The sequence below is a fragment of the Marmota marmota genome, unplaced genomic scaffold (genome assembly GCF_001458135.2).
Source record: "Marmota marmota marmota unplaced genomic scaffold, marMar, whole genome shotgun sequence".
Classification (NCBI taxonomy): Eukaryota; Metazoa; Chordata; class Mammalia; order Rodentia; family Sciuridae; genus Marmota; species Marmota marmota.
The window spans coordinates 9522091-9542354 of record NW_026000000.1 but is presented as its reverse complement, the minus strand read 5'-3'; the positions used below and the strand labels follow the sequence as shown (position 1 = coordinate 9542354).

At 42.0% G+C, this 20264-nt stretch overlaps 1 protein-coding gene across 1 annotated transcript in view; it reads left to right on the top strand.

The window, feature by feature from the left end:
- Window positions 1–753: 753 nt before the first annotated feature.
- The window catches only part of Antxrl (ANTXR like), a 47319-nt gene continuing 27808 nt past the window's right edge, over window positions 754–20264 (top strand). The window contains exons 1-9 of the mRNA XM_048807593.1: window positions 754–1001; window positions 13277–13348; window positions 14528–14767; window positions 16695–16776; window positions 16887–16920; window positions 17849–17928; window positions 18001–18069; window positions 18434–18514; window positions 18608–18668. Coding sequence (XP_048663550.1) covers window positions 754–1001; window positions 13277–13348; window positions 14528–14767; window positions 16695–16776; window positions 16887–16920; window positions 17849–17928; window positions 18001–18069; window positions 18434–18514; window positions 18608–18668 — 967 coding nt within the window. The remainder of the gene's footprint in view (window positions 1002–13276; window positions 13349–14527; window positions 14768–16694; window positions 16777–16886; window positions 16921–17848; window positions 17929–18000; window positions 18070–18433; window positions 18515–18607; window positions 18669–20264) is intronic.

Below are 20264 nucleotides of genomic sequence, written 5' to 3'. Positions count from 1 at the left end.
TGCCATCCCTACCTGTCTGATTCACAGAAACTGTGAGTACAACAAAATTGTTCTTGTCACTGAGTTTATGTGCTTGTTACCAGGCAGTGGATAATGGGACTGACTTCCTATTCTAAGAGGACTTAGGCAAGAGCACACACTATTCATCGCCTTCTAGATCCTGCCATCTCATGGCTGACTTCAGGGTTCACATAAATGGCCCCTCCATTTCCAACCCACTGGCCTCCCAATTCCTGACTCCTCACCCACAGTGATGTCTTGATCTTCAGCTATCCTCTTTGGTTAACTAAATCCTGATTTCCTTTAGGTGACCCCTTAAGGACCAGCTGTAAGGAGATGGGTTGTGGGACAAGGAGATTTTTATCTTACACACCCTTCAAGGATCCAGTGACTGCTATTTGGTATTGTCTACATGAAGGGTATTGAGCAGAGTTCAGGTCACAAAGTCACCATGTCAACCTTCCTGTCAATCATAAGCACAGAAAATTCTGTCCCAGGGTGGGGGAAGGGCTGTGCAGGCAGCTGGTAGCAGAATACTCAGAGCTGCTGCTTCCCCAGTCCCTGTGCTCTGAGTAGGTACCTGGTAGAGTGCTGTAGTGATCATTGGTGATAGGGCAATGGTCCATAGGGGCTATGATCCCTGGGTACAGGTGGAGGTGGCAGAAAAGGAAGCCAGAGGTGGATAGTGCCCAGCCTACCTGTAAACCTGTACAGAGAGCTAAATGCAATTAAGTTCACAGGGACATCAAGAAAATGGTGATCCACAATTCCTGGCTGCCTTGCACTGCACTCTTTCTGCTACTGCTGCTTCTGCCACCATCCCTTTTGAGAGCAGGGAGCCTACAGCATCATGGCGCTGGCTGGAGAATATTCCACCATGTGGGCAAGGGCTCAAGAAGCTACCACCACCGCCAAAGTCCTGGTGGATGGCAACGATGGACACAAAGGAAAACAAAAAATGAATGCCAGGGTGTGTTTGACCTCTACTTCATCTTGGACAAGTGAGTGGCCCTCTGGTTCTGTCCCCAGATACCCCAGGGGGATTTTCTTTTAGGTTCCAGTCACTATGGTCAGAACATGGCCTTAAAAATTGCAGACTCTGGAAGAGGACAAGCAGGGTTGTCTGTGGTCAGACCCCAGGCATGATCCTCAGCATCTTACTTACTGTCTATAAGGAGGGAACCATCACAGGGATCCTGGATGGCTCTTCCCCTCCAGCAGATCTCACTGGCCCAGATCTTGCTCCTACATGCCTCTCAGTCAGGTGATGGCTAGAATTCACCCTCAGCCATGTGTAGGGCTCACTGCTGACTATTCTGGAGAGAGTGCTCTGTGGCCTCTGCTGGGCACTCTCCCAGTGCCACTGCTCAGAATGTCCTGTGCTTTTCTGCCTCTCATGTTTGCTTCTTCCTTCCCCCATGTTACCATCCAAAGCACCTGCACTGACAAGAGCAGGTGACTCTATCTCAGTATTGTCCTGGGGAAGCTAGATGGTGCCTTAGGCACCTGCTGGCAGTCTAGAAAGGTAAGGGTGAGTGGTTGTTTGGTTCTGGAGAAGTGGTTTGGACCAGTCCTTTCAGAGAGTAGCTGTGATTCTTTGGGTTTCTCAGCTGCCCTGTGGTAAGTACCTTATCCACTCCTCTAAGATTGTTGTGAGGATAGTGGGGGTTCGGCCCAGCCTTGAGATGTATGGAAGGGCCATTGGCATAGGTGCCGGTGTTAATGAAGTACTTGCTTATGACAGAGAAAGTACTAAAAAATGATATTCTAACTGTTTGAGGAGGCAGGTCAATCCCCACATTTTGGGAGGGTTATATTGAGGATGGAAGTGGTTCAGTCAACCACAGCTGGTTTGCTGCAAAACATCAGAAAATTAGAGATTCTCCCCTTACCTTTCTGCAAAAATATGAATAAGGTAGGGTCCTAGAGAGGGCCAGAGAAATGGTTTCCTGAGTAAAGAAGGTCCCCACTTGCAACCCCAGTCATTGCCTCACATGGATCCCACATGGCATCTTCAATGCCAGAAGACAAGCCCAGGTAATCAGGCCACACTTGTCTGGGGTTGGAACATGAGCTGAAGGGTCTGAACATTATCCAGACTGGAAAGCCAGGAAAGAAAGGAAGCAGCTCAAGTCCCCTGTGTATACCAGGTCAGTCTCCAGAATTGAGGAGATCTGCTGGATCTCCCTCAATTCCTAATGTCTGAATTTCCAATTGTCACTCCTACAAGCCTCAACAGAATCCTGTCTGAGGAGGAGTCCCTGCACTTCCATTTCCTACCCATGTTGTCAGATGTGGCAGCCTTGATTCTGGTCACAGTGAGCCAGGGAGGAGTCCCTCAGCCTGAGGGAAATAACACACCCTTTCCCCGTGAGCCATCTCACAGGGTCTGTTGGAAGGGGCTTGGTACCTTGCAGAGCCAGCATGGTGACAAGTACTTGGAGGGTGAGGACATCTTTCTCCCAGGGCTACCTGGATGAGGACCTCATGTGTGGGTGCTCTGTGGCTCTTTGAGAAAAGCAGCCCAGCCATGGAGTCACTTATTACCTATGGGGTCCTGGGAAATCAGCCTCATCCTTTTGTGATTCAGAACCTCTCACTGTAACATGATTGTCTTTGTACCCCCCTTGCCAGGTGAGATGAGGATGAAGGGAAAGTTGGTCGACTAGATGCAACAACAGAGGATGAGTGTGATGTGCATTTCCAGTCTAAGCAGAGACATAGCTAAAGTGCTCCCAGTGCTCTCAGGGCTCTTGATGGAGTCCTGGCTCCTTCAAGTTTTAGCTCTCTTCCTATGTCCCTCCTGCAAAGGCTGGGGGTGGGCTTCAGAGCACTTCTGCTGATCTAGCAGGGAAAAAGACCAGGGTTCAGGCCAAGCCAGGTTGTCTGAGACCCTTCACCCACAGGGAAAGTCCATTTTGATCATTCATTTCCCCCACCCCCATTAATTAGCTTTCCATTGTAACAAAATACCTGAGATAATCAACTTAAATGAAGAAAAGTTTATTTTGGTTCATGTGTTCAGAGATTCAGCCTCTTAGCCCTATTGCTTTGGGTCTGTGGCAGCATAGCATATCTTCGGGAGTGCACAGCACAAGAAACCCACTCACCTCATGCCAACCAGCAAGCAAAGGGCAAAATGGGGAGTGGCTGGGGTCCCCAACATCCCTGTCCTTACACAGCCCCAGGGACCAAACTTTCTTCCCCTGGACCCCACCTCCTCAATGTTCCACCACCTTCCAATAGCACCACAGAATGAGGAACAGCTCTTCAGCACATGGCCTTTGGGGAACATTCAAGATTTAGACTATAGCACCTTGATCACCTCCACTCTATTGTTTGCATCTAGTAATTGTCCCATTTTAGATATTGTGTAAGTGGGTCATATTGGCCTTTTATGTCTAGCATATTTCACTAAGCACAATGTTTGCAAGGTTCCTGCAGTGTAGCATCCATCAGAATGTCATCCATGGTTATGGCTGAATTATATACTATCATATGTTCATGTTGTTGACCCATCATCTCATGATGGATAATTGAGTTTTTTCTACACTTGGCTATTGTGAACAATGCTGCTGTGAAAAATCTGTATATGGGTCTATGTGAGTCTGATCTCACTTCTTTTTGGGATAGTCCAAGAGTCATATTGCTGGATCATATAGTGATTCTGTGTTTAGCCTTTTCAGGAAATGTCAAATTGTCTTCCACCATGGTTGTATTATTTTACATTCCTTCCCCAAACCCACTGTCTTTGTTTTCTTTTGTTGTATTTATTTGCTTTTTATAATAGCCTTTCCAATGGATATAGAATTATATCTCATTGTGATTTTCCTTGGCATTTGTCTAATAAATATTTATATTATATTTTTTATGTGCTTCTTAGCTATTTATGTATCTCCTTCAGAGAAATGTCTATGCAAGTCTTTTGTTCATTTCTTTCTTGTTCTTTATTGATTGTTGTTTGCTTTTTATTGCTGACTTGTGGGACTTTATATTTTCTGGATTCTTACCCCATATGAGTTACAGGATTTGCAAATATTCTCTTCCATTTTGTGGGTTATCTTTCACATACTTTTTATTTTCTTTCTGAAATATGATCATTTGTTGTTACATATTTATACATGCACACAATACACAATATAAGGATGTAATTTGGCCAATATCACTAACCAGCACATGCCCCTCCCCGCCTCAACTCCTACCCATTGGACCATTTTCTCATCTGATCTCCCTTTGATTTTTATTCTCCTCTCTAGGTCCCTCATATTTCAGAAAACATATGACCCTTAACTTTCTGAGTTTGACTTATTTTACTTGGCACAACAGTCTCTAATTTCATCTATTTTCTTGCAAATGCCATAGTTTCATTTTCTTTATGGCTGAATAAAACTCCATTGGGTATATATGCCACGTTTTCTTTACCCATTCACCTAGGCTAGTTCAATAACTTGACTAATATGTATTGTGCTGCCGTAAACATGGGCATGCATGCATCACTATGGCATGAGGACTCTAATTCTTCAAGATAAATATAGAGGAAATGTGTAGTTGGAACATATGGTGGTTCTTTGTATGTTCTAGATATCTCTGTTAGAAGAGTAGCTAGCAAATATTTTCTCCCATTTTATAGGTTCTGTCTTCACATTCTTATTTGATTTGCCATGGAGAAGCTTTTTAATTCGATGCCATCCCATTTATTAACTCTTGGCATTCTATAGTTTCCCCTTAGAACCACTTTCATGTAGGCATGATGGTGCATGCCTGTAATCTCAGCAATTTGGTAGTCTAAGGTTGGAGGATCACAATTTTGAAGACAGCTCCAGAAACTTAGCAAGACACAGACTCAAAATAAAACTAACAAGGGCTGGATATTTGAGTCAAGTATTAAATGTCCTGGATTCAATCTCCACTACAAAAAAAAAATTGCTTTGGTACTGTCCCAGAGATTTTGATAGGTACAGTTCCAGAGATTTTGATAGGTTGTATCTCTGTTCTCATTCATTTCTAAGAGTATTGATCAATATCCATGTATTTATATGGTTTCTATTATTTCTTTTGTGGTCAATTTCTAGTTTCATTCCATTATGATCTGATAAGACACATGGGATTCTATAGATTATTTTTGTATTTGATAAGATTTGGCTTCTCCCAAATAAAACTGGGTTTGAGGAGTACTCTTTTCCTTGCCTGCCGTGCCTCCTTTGTAGGAGCTGGGTCAGAGGAGCCATCACAAAACCCAAAGAAAAACTTTAATAATAATAATAATAATAATAATAATAATAATAAAATATTTGAATGTGAAAAAAAAGAAAAGATTTGCTTTGTGGCCTAGAATATGATCTGTTTTGTAAAAAGTTCTATTATGACTGAGAAGAAGGTAAATTCAGCTGTTTTGGCATAGAATATTTTGTAGATGTTCATTAGGTTGGTTGATTTGATTAATGCTTTTATCTAGGTTGAGATCTTTATTGAGTTTATATGTTGTTGACCTGTCTATTGGTGATAAGGGCGTATCAAAATTATTTGTCATTATTATGTTGTGGTCTCTGTGGGGTTTATGTCATGGAGCATTTTTATTTATGTAATTGGGTGTGTTGACATTTGGGGAATAAATGTTCAGTATTGCTCTATCTTCCTGTTGAATTGTTCCCTTAACCAGAATGTAGTGGCCTTCCTTGTCTCTTCTTTGCTTGAAATCAGCTTTGACAGATATGAGAATAGTTACTCCTGCTTGTGGTTTGTTGCATGAAATATTTTTTCTATCCTTTTTCCCTAAGCCTGTGGATGCCTTTGCCTTTAAGATGATTTTCTTATGAGTAGTATATAGTTGAATATTGATTTTTAATTTTTTGTTTTTTAATTAGTTTTACATGACAGTAAAATGCATGTATGTACTTTGATATATCATACATAAATCGGGTATAATTTCTCATTTTTCTGACTGTACATGCTGTTCATTCAGTTAACCTGTATATTTTAATTGTTGAGACTATTAACATTCAGTGTTAGTATTAATATATGTTTGTGGTTTCCTGCCATTTTGATTTTTTGCTATATTTTATCCTGCCTTGATTCACATTTAATGTGTTATTCTTCTATTGACCTTCCTCTGTTTGAGAACTTTGGGGATTGTTTTTTTATTTCCTTTGTGTGCACGCAGTATTCTTTAATAGTGTCAGCTTGGTGTTCATGAATTCCTTTAGTTCTTTTCATAGAAAGATTATTTTCCCCCTCAAATTTGAAACTAAGTTTTTCTGGATATAATAATCTTGGCTGATACTTGTTGTCTTTTAGGGATTGGAATATCTCATTCCCAGCCCTATTTTGTATTTTATTTAGAGACGGGGTCTCACTGAGTTGCTTAGTGCCTCGTTTTTGCTGAAGCTCGCTTAAAACTCAACATTCCCCTGCCTCAGCCTCCTAAGCCTCTGGGATTACAGGCATGCACTTAGTTATCTGAACATCTTAATAAGCAGATTTTTACAATCTTTCTCTGGGATTTCATCCACCTCTCAATCAATTGTTGAGCAATTTGGATTTTGTGGGGAGATTTATTTATCTGTTCCTGAGCCTGGGGATGTGTCTCAGTAGTCGAGTATCCCTAAATTCAATCCCTGGTAACCCCTCGCAAAAAAATAGATGTTCAATTAATGAAAATTAGATCTAAGGAAGGAATTAAAAAGCAGTTACAGGATATTAATACTAAAGAAATAGAAATAGTTTAAAAACACCTAGAAGAAATACTCAATCAATTAAATTAAAGATTCACTTGAAGGCACCACTAACAATTAGAATGCATAGAAAATAAAGCCTCAGCCCTTAAAAGCAGAACTTCAAGCCTTGAAGACATGGTATATGATCTTGAGTATACAAAATGCAATTAAAAGGGTAAAAGGCGACCAGAATATGCAAGAACTGTAGGAAAACTTTAAAAGACCAAAATTGAGAATCACTGGGATAGAAAGAGAACATGGAGATAAAGACTAGAAACTTAAAGATCATTTTTCATGAAATAGTTACAGAAAACTTTTCCCACTCCACAATGAAATAGATATCCACGTACAGGAGGCTTATAGGACCTCAATTATACCCATTCAAATGAGAAGCTCTCCAAGACACATCATAATAAAATGAAAAATATATAATTATTTATTATTATATTATATAAGTATTGCTGGGCTTTCTATTTTGATCATTGGTCTGCATGACTATATTCAAGCAAATTACCACAGTGTTTTAATTAATTTTGTAATAAATTTTGAATCAGAAAATGTGCATACTCCAAGTTAGTACTGGTCTTTTAAAGTATATTATGGCACTTTGATATTCTATAAAATTTATGGATAAGTTTTTCTACTTCTGAAAAAAAATACCATTGGGGTTTTAATGAAGATACATTAAATCTTTACATAGTTTTGACTGGTGTTGTCATCTTGACAAAATTTGTCTTCTAATCCCTAAAATCTGATATTTTCCCATTTCTTTATGTCTAAATTATTTCAGCAATGTATTATTAGTTTTCAATCTACATGTCTTTTATTTATTTATTTATAAACTTATTTATTTATTTATTTATTCATAAGTATTTTTTCCCAGCTGGATGTATTTATAAATGAAATAGTTTTCTTAATTTTCTTTTTGGATGCTTCATTGTTAAGATTTGAAAATGTAACTGGTTTGTATATTTTTAAATTTGTGTCCTGTTATTTTGCTGAATTTGTTTATTAGACTCAAAAGATTGTTTAGTAAAATTTTCAGGTTTTCACATGTAAGAATATCATCTACAAAGAGTGATAACCTTATTCTGCCTTTCTAATTTGAATTTATCTTATTTCATTTTCTTCCTTACTTTCTCTGGTTTGAGCTATCAATATCATGTTGAAAAAAAGTGATAGTGGCAGGCAACATATCTGGATCTTAGGAGAAAGGCTTTCATCGTTTTTTAGTCTTTCACCATTGAACATACTAGCTGAATTCCACCTGGTATTTTGTTAAAGTTATTCTATCTATGTTCAGAGGGATTGTTGGTCTGTACATTCCTCAAATGTCTTTATTTGACTTTGGTGTTAGGGTAATACTGCCTCATAGAATGAGTCTGAGATTTTCTCCTCATCTTCAATTTTTGGAAAAGTTTAAGAAAAAAATATTGAAATTTCTTCCTGAATGTTTTCTAGAATTTACCAGTGAATCCAGGTAGCCTTTTTGGGGTGGGGATGTAGATTTTTATTATCTTTTAAAAGTTACAGGTCTATCCACATTTTCTATTTGTTTTCATGACTTACTTTAGGTAAATTTAGTGTTTTTAGAAAAAAATACCATTTCATCTAGGCATACAATTTGTTAGCCTAGATATCCATCTTATGCTGTTAATTTCTATAAAATTGGCAATAATGCTATTATAATGTTGATTCTCTATTTTATTTATCTCTTCTCTAAAATCTTTGCTACTTTATTCTTTCACTAGCTTTGAATTTAATTTTATTTTTCCATAAGTGGTAAAGTTAATTTATGGATAAATCTTTTTACTTTTAAATGTATTCGTTTATAGCTATAGATTGTCATCTTAGGACTGCTTTAGCTTCATTCCATGTTTTCCTATGTTGTGTTTTTATTTTTATTTATTTGTCTCAGGTACTTTCCAATTTCTTTTTTGATTTATTCTTTGAGACATTGACTATTTAATAGTACACAGTGCAATTGTTTAATTTCTGCCTGCTTATGAATTTTCAAGATCTCCTTTTGGTTGATTTTGAGGTTTTTTTTTTTTTCATTATAAGGAAATATACTTCGGAATGACTATCCTCATGCCAATTACTTGTGCGTGGGTATATGTGTGTGTGTGTTTGTGTTTCTGTTTTGTGGCTTAACATGTGATCTACTAAGATTAATCTTCCATGTGAATTTGAAAAAAAAAATGTTCTGCTGTTGTCAGGTAGGGTGTTCGGTAAATATCTGTTTATTACAGGATTTTTTCTTTTTTGTCTTTCTTATTGGTGCATTATAATTATCCCCAATACTGAGATTTAACATGACACAATAATACATTGACATAAAATAATTTGATCAGTCTCATGTTCCAGTATGGGTACAGTTTTTAAATAATGATATTCAAATCTTCTCTTTTGTCTTTTCTCTATTTTCTTTGTTTTTAAGGTCCTATTCATGATTGAAAAGAGCATCTCAAAATCTCAAACTTGAGTTTAGCACTATTTCTTTATTTAATTCTGTTCAATTTTGTTTCATGAGTTTGGGACTATGATTTTTTTTTGTAGAGGTCTGTTTCTAATTGTAGTATCCTTTTTGTGAATACACTTTTATGACCATAACCTTATGAGTTTCACTTTAAATTATTTGCACCTTTAGGTCTAAAATTAGTCTTTTGTAAACAGCATAAAATTAGATCATGGGTTTTTATTTGTTTTCATTATTTAAATCCATTCTGGCAATCTATGTCTTTAGATTTTCATCTGCTTATAATTGAAGTAATTTCTAAAAGGGAAGGAATTTGGCATTATGTGGTGTTTCCTGTATTTTTTCAGCCTTTTTTGTTCTTCCTTTTCTTCCTGTCTCTTATTTTGTGCTTAGTTGATACTTTTGAAATGAGACATTTCATTATTTCATTTGCTTTCTCATTTCTTTTTGTGTATATTCTATTTTGGATATTTTCTTTATGATTACATGCAGATTACCTGTAGCCTTCTAATGTTATATATAGCAAGCCAATCTGAATTTCTGCCAACTTAACTTTAATTACATACAAAAATTCTACTATAGTCTGAAATCATGTAACATTTTGTTACCAATGCCACAAATTACATCTTTACATGTTGTGGGCTCAATAACATATATTCATAATGATTTTGTGCATTTGTCTTATAAATGCTGCAGAAAAGAAAAATAAAGTTACAAAACAAGATTATAATAAAAAATGGGTCATATATTTGCTCTTTTATTTATCTTTCTATGTTCATATGGCTGTGAGTTATTGTCTGGTGTCTTTCACTTTTTACTTGAACGACTTTATTTAGTATTTCCTAGAATGCAGTTGTAGAGCTTCTCTTCTGGATCTTCAATAATCTATTGTATGACTCCACCCAAAATCTTTGGCCCAAGGCATCTATGATTTGTCTCCTGAAGGTTTGTGGTTGTTATTAAGTAGAGTGCCTGTTCCTTTTTTATCCATGTTTCAAGTTATGCAGAGGAAAGTTGAGGGAATCAGTCCATGAAGTGTCCCCAAGACAAGTAAAAACATATGGACACAGTAATTAGCAACTGGTCCCTCTGATTGAAGGAGAATAATTTTAAACTGGGTCCATTGCTCAAAACCAAAACTGTTTCCATACTGGGAATACAGTAGGGAAAGTGTGATAAAACACTACATACACATTTCTGTGACTTTGAAGATGGCTTTTTCTCCATTGAACACTTATATTATTGCTATCAAAGTTTCATTTCTTTCCAGAGATTCTGCAAAGTTGGCCTGGAAGCATTCAGGTCTTCTGTTGCTTTTGTTTGATTGTATGTTTGTTTGTTTTTTTGTGTGTGTATATGTGTGTGTGTGTGTGTGTGACTGTTTGTTTTGGAATGCTTCCATGGTTAGTAGGGCATTGAGATTCAAAGACACCATTTCTCTGAACAGCATTTATGCTATTAGTTTGTTCCTATAATTCCATTTTTAGATTCATCCCAAAACATTTGAAGATCCATTGAAATTTCAATTACTAGAATGAGGCTCACAGCAATTTAAAAAAATAATTAATTAATAAATACTCCTGCCCAACTCTGTAAGACTCCAGATCCCATTCCCCCAAGGCAACCACTTGCAAACTTACTAGCTTTCATTTATGATATTATGCCCTTCTTTCTAATTATAAGTTTGTTCTGGCTGGTGTTTCTTTTTGTTTCTCTCTTTACAATGGAGATAAAGCATTGGCTTCTTCATAACTGGTTCCCCTGCATGCTTCTGTAACGTCATCTTTCATCCTGCCTACATGATCAAATCACCATGATGTTTTGAACTCAAACATTAACATCAGAAGTGTCCTCAGTATCCAGTGGTCTTGTCTCTCTTGGGTACTAGCATGATTGGAGCCTTGTGTGTGGGAACTTCAAACAGTTTTCTAGGGAGTGGTTTGTCTCTGTATTCCTTTACTCTTTCCATAAACACTATCTTTCTTCTTACTTTTTTTTGTTTTGAGATTTTTTTTTAAACATCATCTATTGGTTCTTTATTTTTATCTATCTATCTATCTAATTTTTATCTATCTATCTATCTATCTATCTATCTATCTATCTATCTATCTATCTATTTCGTGTGGTGCTGTGGATCAAACCCAGTGCATCACATGAGCTAGGCAAGCATTCTACCACTGAGCTACAAACCCAGACCCCTTTCTTCTATGTTTTAGAATACACAGCATCTTTGGAAATCATCTCAAACTGAAACTTTTGCAGAGCATATGAAGAGGTTGATGACTCTGGCTCCCCACGAGTCTTCAGTGGACAATACTCCTGGCTACAGAGTCGGGGTTGGGGAACAGGAGAACAATAAGAAGAGTAAGAAAGAAAGCAAACAGTGTTACCCTCAGTTAGGAGAAGGAGTTGTCTTGCACATTAGCCTGGGTGGTGTGGAGAGCAAAAGTTTGTGTTATGGATGGGCTTGATATCTAGCACTTAGTCAGCCAGATATTGTTGGATACCACATCATCATCCAGGTATGCCAAATGAAGTGGGCAGTGTGTGGGATTTGGAGAAAGATCTGGTTTCAGATCCATGCTAGATATGAATATGGTCAAGAATCGCTTGAGGTTTCAGAGCCTCAGTTTTCTCAGTTGTGCAAGGGAATAAGTTCATATTAAAAGGAATGCATGCACATCAGTTTCCTGGCATATATGCTCAGTGAATGATAATCCTGATATTGTTAGGGTTATATAGATCTTATTTCCTCATCGGCTACATGCAGTTGTGTATGAAGCCTAGAGGAGGTAGTGGATGGTAGAGAGAAGGTTGCTATTGCTAAGTGACAATCAGCACATATAAGCATGACCTTCCAGACACTCAAATTTAAGGACACGGTGATAAATGGAGAGAAGAAATGGTGACTCCTGGTAGGGAATATGACTCTCATAACATATCAATCACATTAACCACCATGGATCCAGGAAAAATGTCCAGACAAGGGCACCAGCCTCAGTTTCATCATAGACCATCTCTCAGAACTTGGACAAAGAGCATAGACATTAAGCTTGACATTTCTCTTCCATTTCTCTTCCATACCTGGAATCTACTTGCTGTTCCTTTATGCAATGTAGACTGACAGCTGTAGAACTGCAAACACCTTTGTCCCTAGGATGTAGCCCAGATGGAAGTGATTCCCACAATGGGAAGATCAGGAGGACCTAATTTCTTTTACCTCCTTCCCTACAATCCAGGGACTAAATGTGAGACAAAGCGAGGAGGGACCTAAGAGTCAGGATAGGAAGAGCCTGTGGGTCTCCCTCCTAGTTGGAAATGATGACAGCTGGACATGCTGCTTCCCTGGCAGTGCATACTGGAAAAGGCCTTCTGTGCTCAGAGTAGCTGAGTACTGCAAGCTGGTGAGAAACCTAGGATATAAAGTAAGCTCCTGTTTCCATCTGTACTTGCTGAGGTTTAGGTTCTTATTGAAAATTCTTGCACTTGCTGCTGTGAGTGCTGGGAAACGTGGGACAGTGAGAGGAATCTGGCAATGTCATGGGGTTACAGATCAGACATAGGTCTGCAAAAGAATCCCCACCCTGAGGGATGGGGGACTTACAGACCAGGACTGGTCACACCCTGGGCCTGGGCTAGGGCTGTCCAGGTGCATTTGATGGCAGTGATGCCAAGGACCCTTATCTGGGCACCCACAGAGAGAACAGGAAATGGTTTAAACAAGGGCAAATGGAGGGGAAAAAGAGACCTTGCATATCAGACCATATGGAGGTGATGGACCTTTCCATCCAAGATACCTTTTCCATTTAGAGTCTACACAGACCCCATGTAGCATGACCGGCCACACTGGTAAATTAGCAAAGTTTCCTCATTTTGGGATGCCCCACAGTCCCAGGTTGGTGGGGCTGCTTGGCCACTCTCTGCTACTCCTGGCCCTTACTAATGTCACCTCTAAGGATGATTCACTCTAGCTCTTGGTTCTGGGGTGCACTTATTAAAGAGCCTGCTGGACAGTGGGGCAAGGCAGAAACTGCCCACTTGTTGAATATGCCATATCCCCAACTCGTGTTTCCTTTGCTTTTAGGTCCAGCAGCGTGCATGGCGACTGGATTCACATTTATTCCTTTGTGGAGCATTTGGTGCATAAATTCAAAAAGTATGGCTTCTCCACACTGCAGGCTCCTCTATGTTGCAGGGAGTGCTACTCTGGCAGGCAGGGGGCATGGCAAATACATTTTGTGGGTGTCAGAGCACCCTCATGTAGGGAGCACAGAGCCCAGGGTGCTGGTTCACAAAGGAACAAACCACACTAGATATGTGGGGTCTTAGCAACATTGGACAAAGAGCATAGATGTTAAGCCTGACATTTCGGGGGGACAGGGCATAGTGCAGAGACACGGTCTTGCCTCCAGGACCTCACAGGCTGGGAAGAAGTCAAGACAGACAAAACAGTAAATCAGTAACTGGCCCCAGGGTTTCAAGGTTCTCAGAGTCTAAAGAAAGGTACAGAGAACTAGATTTGCCATGGAAGTTTAAAGGAAAAAGCAAGAATGCCAGAAATCAAAAGTAGTTTTCCCCAAAGAAGGTAGAAATTTTAACTTGATCTTTAAGGATAGAGAAAAGTTAGGGTCACAGCAACCATCAAAGTGACCTCTAATGGTGGGGTTCTGGAGACCTCTAATGATGGTGATACTGAACATGCAGGGGAGTGAGGGAAATTCAGAGCCAGGCTCAAAAATGAGGCTGTAATGATCAGCTGGGGCCAAGTCAAGTGACTCATCATATCAGATCAAGGGACATAGAATTCACCCTGTGAGCCATAAGGACGTCACGGAAGATTCATGGATTGGGGAAGACAAGATCAAGATTGTGCCTTGGGAAGAAAATTCCAATAGCTATGAGTGAAGTGATTTGGGGAAAAACAAGATACTAAGAGTTCAGCCAGGGAGGCCTGTAGAAATCTTACTATGGGGTCTGAGGGTCTTGGGTTATAGGGCACTGAAGAGAGAGAGAGAAAGGGGAGGCAGGTGTGTAAATGGCTGCCAAAAAGAAGATGAACTCTTTGAGCCAGAATGCAGTGGGCTCAAAGATACAAACAAGGTGACAGTAGAAGACAGTCCAGGTTGGTGGGCTCATGGAGGAGTGTAGATGTATCTGTCTCCATGAATGTGGGTTGTGTGTATGTGTGTGTGTGTGTGTATGTGTGTATGTGTATGTTTGTGCACATGCATGTGAGTATGTGAGTGTGAGAGAGAGAGTTGGGGTGTTGGGAATACAGAGCTGAAGCAGGAAACCTTCAGCACCCTCTTTTTCCTTGGACACTTTGTCTCCATAGTCTTCAGAATCCTTCACCAAATGCTTCTGAACCCCCCTTATCTGAAATGACCCCAGTGCAGAAGAGACGGGGTGGGGATCAGGGAAATATGCACCTCCTCCCTGGCTGCTCACTGATATCCGGTAGAACCAGTGCATTGGCTTCTCATGAACTGTGCTTCCTCCTCAGCCCAAATATGCGGATGTCCTTCGTTCTCTACTCAAAGGGTGCAGAAATTTTCATGCCGCTCACTGGAGACAGGTAGGTGCTTCTGTGAAGCCCAAGGCAGGCCTGATGAGCCTGGCCAAGGATCAGAGAGGCTCACTGAGAGCAAGGTGGGCTGGTCCTGACAACCTTAAATACCCACATTGGCCTCCAGCCCTGGCTTGCCAGTGTCCCTCTGACGACTGCTTCATTGATACCTGCAGATTCTGTGCTTTAAGAAGTTCATCTACCCTGCCCTTTATCAGTCCTGAATTCTTCCCTGGAGGCTGGCTGTGTCAACCTTCCCCATCCCTATTCTAAAAGCTCATGGGGCAGATAGGTAGGTCCCACCAGAACTCTGGCCTGGGACCTTCCATGGCAGGTAAATGTCTGCCCAGGCCAGTGAGGCAGGGAGACAGCCTGGGAACCAGGGGAAGTGCTTTGTAGAGGGTCTAGGCCAGGAGGGGCCCTGAGTCCAAGGCAGGGATGGGTGCTGCAGAAAGGCATGAGGAACAAGCATCCAGGGTATGGAGGGTGGGGCACCTGTGCCAAGGGGCCCAGAGGTGGGAAGTTGTGGAGCTTCTGACTGACTAGGAGGTGAGGGAGAGCTTGGGATGCAATGTCCAGTGCTCTGCACAGAGTAGGACAGGCACAGAAGAGAGGTGGAGACACTGAAGACATGTGGATGTTTGGAGTTGTGGGGGAATTTTTGTTCAGGGACACCCTTCTCCCCCCCAAAAAAAGCCAGAAGCAGGGAATGAAGAGGAACAAGCCAGCCCCAGGCAAGGGGAAGGAGTTTCAGGGCATATGGACAGGTTGACACCCAAGTATATCATCAAGGAAGACAGGGAGGGGCTGACTCTGTGGACACAGGGAAGGCCTGGGTTGGTGTGTCCTGTGGTGTGGGTTTGGGAGAGACCTGAGTGGGTGTGAGGTGGTAGAGAAGAAGGATATGGGAAGGATGCTGGCAGGGGTCCCTGAGGTGCAGTGTTGTTGGGCTGGCAGCAGGAGGTGCTGGGCTGGGCTGGGCAGCCCCTGGTTTGGCCTTCCCTGGGCATGGCTGGATGTGGCCTCCTCACCCCCCAGGAAGAGCCAGGCAGGACCAGGTTTAGGGCCCTCAGTTTTCACCCAGGGGAGCTTCTCTCTGCCTGCAGTGGAAAGCCACCCTCGGAGTCTATTTTCTAGGTCATTTTGCTGGCTCAGCCTGTCACATGTACTCAAACCCAAGCCTCAGTATGCCCCTTCCTGTACCTTTACTGACAATAGAGCCCATCCCGCCTGCCCTAATCCTGTCTGTCTGCTTTTAACAGCATCTGACAGGCCAAATCTCCCAACAGAGTACTGTTGGGCACCCTCATGGCCAGCCTTGGGTCTTTGTTTCAGAAACATATGAGGTCCTGGAGCCCCAGCTCTCTAATTAAGCAGACTAGCTACTACCTTTGGCAGGGGAAAGGGAGGAAGAAGGTCCCAGGCCAGGGGATCTGTGGCAGTGGGGGATGGAAACTGGCAGAGGTTAGCCACATGACCTTTTCTCAACCCAGCCTTCCCTACGGAAAGACAGAGTGTTCAGGAGGACAATGTTCTAAGATTTAGAGATAGAGGCAGGAATGATGAGCCCCCATGGTGTCTCTCACACACAAGCACATCCCTGTGATAGGCCTCCTTGTGTAGGCCCATGGAGAGCTCCCCGAGGCCTAAATACTCAGAAAGGCATGAGCTCAGAAAAGGCAGACATTACATGGGACCCTCTAAGCAGGCCCCCACCCTCGCCTGACCTGCCTCAGGGCTCATGGAATCATGGACAAAGAAGGCTGTAAACCTCCTGTCCAAGTCCCAGAGCCGAATGGGGGTCAAGGTGCTGCTTGCCTCGTGTCCTCTCCTGTCCAAGCAGTTCCACAGTAGACAGAGCTGTGGGGTAGTGTATGAGCTGGTTTGTAATAGTCAATCTTCCTAAGTTAACCTTCATTTTCACCTTTTTTTTCAGAAAAAAAATTCATGAGGGTCTTCGACAACTTCTGAGAGTGGTACCTAGAGGACAGAAACATATGCAAGAAGGATTTAAATTGGTATGTAGGGCTGGAGTCTGGAGTCGAGGTTGCTGGCTCACGGCTCTTAGAATATTACTCAGGAATCTCGCTCCCTGCCCCCCACCAAATGTTTCTTCATTTCCTTGCAGGTTAATGAGCAAATAGCAAAAGTCAGCTCCACAGGTAAGTTGCCCTGCCATCTTCTTGGTAGGTGGGGCACACAGCTGGTGCCCCTGGGAGAGGTGTGTGCAGATTCCTAGCTCCTAGTGCCTCTTCCTAGCCCTTGCTCTTGGAATCAGTACCTCACCTTTCAGAGCATAGGATTTTTGCATCAGGTAGGCTCTGCTGCCCCATGTTTCAATGCAAAGATCTTGGTCACTCTATGATTTTTGACCTGGGGTTGTTCCCAGTGAGCAAAAAGAAAAAGAAAAAAATTGTAGGAACCTTGAGTAGACTGAGGCCTCTTTTCTGTGGAATCCTCATCTTGTTTTCCCCTACCTGGCCTTACCTTCCTCTTCCTGCTTCCATCCATTTCTTCCTTATCTTGAGTTGCCTCCGGGGCATACGGCTCGGACAGTGCCACTATCTCTTTTGTTTAGCATGCATGAGGCCCTGGGTTTGATCCCCTGCTCCCCTCACAAGATATATATATTGCACACCCTGAATAGAAGTCTCTCTGAACTATGAGCTTGTAACTTCCATCAGGAATAGGTGGGACTTGTTGGGGAACAACAGTGAGGGTTGTGGGGTCCCCTTCTAAATCCCTATAACTACAAGACTTGAACTTCTAGACACACAGATGCCAAGAGTTTCTACAAGCTGTACCTGAATCGGGTGCCTGGCCTCCTCCATGTTCACTGGGGCTCTGCAGGAGGGTCTGATTGCTCCTTCCTTCATACAGCTAATTGGCTGGCCCTTGTAGACAAATGACTGGGCTTCCTCAGGGGAAAGGGTACACAGACAGGGAGTTAATGAGAATTCAAAGCACCTGTCTCAGACCTGCCTGCAGTAGTCACTGCAGGGCTCTGGAGACCTGCGGCAGTGTCACAGCTTCTTTAGCTACACATGGACACTTGCTAACTAGGCCCCCCACTTCTTGATTATTCTATAGGCAACAATTTTGCCAGCATAATTATTGCTCTGATGGATGGACTACTAGAAGAAATGACATTTAAGGAGACCAAGGAAGAGGTGAGTCCAGTCCATGTTTCCCTGCACTGTGCCCCACATAGACTGATAATTTACTCGACACCTTTTTTTTAGGCTGACAAGTGTCGGAGTCGAGGGGCAGTCATCTACACTGTGGGTGTGCTGGGATACAATAAACACCAGGTACTTCAGAGCAGGTGCCCAGGTGTCCCTCTGCAGCCTAGTTGAGGAAGTTCTCATGGGTGGCTTCCCAGGGCCTGGAAGAAGCTGGTCTTCTCACCTGCCTCAGGGAACTTGCACAACAGGTGGCTGCAGTGAAAGGACAACCAAAGGGTTTGAGTCACCAGCACCACCTGTGCTGGGTGGGTGGGGGGAACTTCCTGCTCCCTAAGCCTGGGCTGTGGGCAGAAGCCAACGTCTGTCCCTGAGCTCCTGACACTCACTGGCTCCACTGCAAGAGGGCATGACACTCTGCCCTGGGTCTGGGGACCTGCTGCGTTCTCAGTACCCTGGCTGAGGGGCTCAAGTCACCTCTTTTCCTTTATAGATGACAGCCATTGCAGACTCCCCAGATTACATATTTGGGGTGGACACAGGATTTAAGGATCTGAAAAACATTGTTGAATCGGTGAGTCTGGCTGAATGTGAGCACAGGTGATCTGCATCTCTCTGGATCCTGAGGATCACACTCCTAGCCCCCTTCCTCCCTTCTCTCTTCCAGCTTGCTTCTAAGACCTGCATTGAAATCACATCTGTAGAGGCTTCCACTCTGTGTGCAGGAGGTAAGAGCTGAGGGGCCCCTGGGGTGGACAGATGGTTTAATTGATGAGTGTTCACATTGCATGAGTATGCATGAATGTATATGTGGTGTTTTGTGTGGGAGGTGAGACTGCATGGAGCGTGTTGTGTATATGGTAATAGTGGTGTGGGATGTGTGTGGTGTGTGTGTGATGGGTGTTTCAATGTTGTGGTGTGTTGTCTACTGTGTAGGAGGATATAAGTTTATATGCACTGTGTGGTGTTTATGTGATGTGTGTGGCATGTGTGATTTGTAGAATAGCTTTGTGGTGTTTACAGTCTCTAAGAGTAGTGTATGGTGTGTTTATTATTTGCACGAGCCATGTATTGGTGTGTGTGTTTCTCTGTGTGTGATTTATGTGTGATGTTTTGTAGTGTGTATGGTGTTTGTGTGGAGTTCTTTATTGAGGTGTATGTGTTGTGGGCCCAAGTGTGGGTGTGAACTGTATGAATTATGTGTGTTTGGTATAGCTTTGTGGGATATTCAATATGTATGTGGTGTGTGTCATGCATGTTTGTAATTTATGGGTGGCATGAGTGGTATTACAACAGGGAGTTTGGTGTTTGTGTATATTTATGGTTTCTGCCTATATAGGTCATGGGGAATGTACATGAATGCACAGTGTTGTGTGGTATGTGTGCCAGAGAATATGTTGTATATGAGCACAGTGGTATTGTGTGGGGTGTGTACTTATGTTGTGGGTATGTGGAATCTGTGTGCAGGGTATTTGTGGTATATGCAGTGTTCAGGGACTGGTTTGTGGTGTGTCAGGAGTATGGTATGTTGCATATTATGTTTTTTTGTATGTGTGTGGTGTGTGATTTAGTACCTGTAGGTGGAGTGTTTTTCTATGGTATATGAAGGGGTAAGTGTGCATGGGGTATACAGTATATGCATGTGTATATGTGTGCCGAGGTGTGTTTTGTGTGCGTATGTGTGGTGGAGGTTTGTGGGTAGGTGGATGTGGGGGTGTGCATGGGTGCATGTGTATATATATGGTGTATATGAAATGTACATTGTAGGGGTATGTGTGTTAGAAAGCACAGTGTGGTTATGTTTCCTAATATTATACCTAACACAAAATGTTTAATTGCAAAAGTAGAAAAACATACTTTTAAAAACTCTCAAGGAAACACTAGAAAATCAATGGAACAACATTTAAACAGGCCAATAGGTCAAGAGAAATAAGGGCTCATTCCAGGAGGACCAGGCTGATGGGGGCTTTGAAAAATCTGTAGAGTTTGTACATCCACAAAAAGTGCGGAAACAGTGATATCAATGGATAAAAAAAAGTAACTGAACAAAAGTCAGCTTCCCGTGTCCTGATGGGAACAAAGGAAACCTCCCTGCCTGACAAAGGTATCCACCCTGACAGTCACCCAGTGGGGAAAGGGCCACTTCTGGTCCTTGTCCCCAAGGACTAGACCTGACCAGGATGCCTCTGACCACCCTGCATTCCTGACTCAGTGTGCTGAGGACACAATTGTATGGTCTTGGGGGATGGTCACCTCTCCTGGTCACAAACCCTGTATGTAGCCTTGGTACCACATGGTTGGTGTCCTCACACTGTGGTTGATGG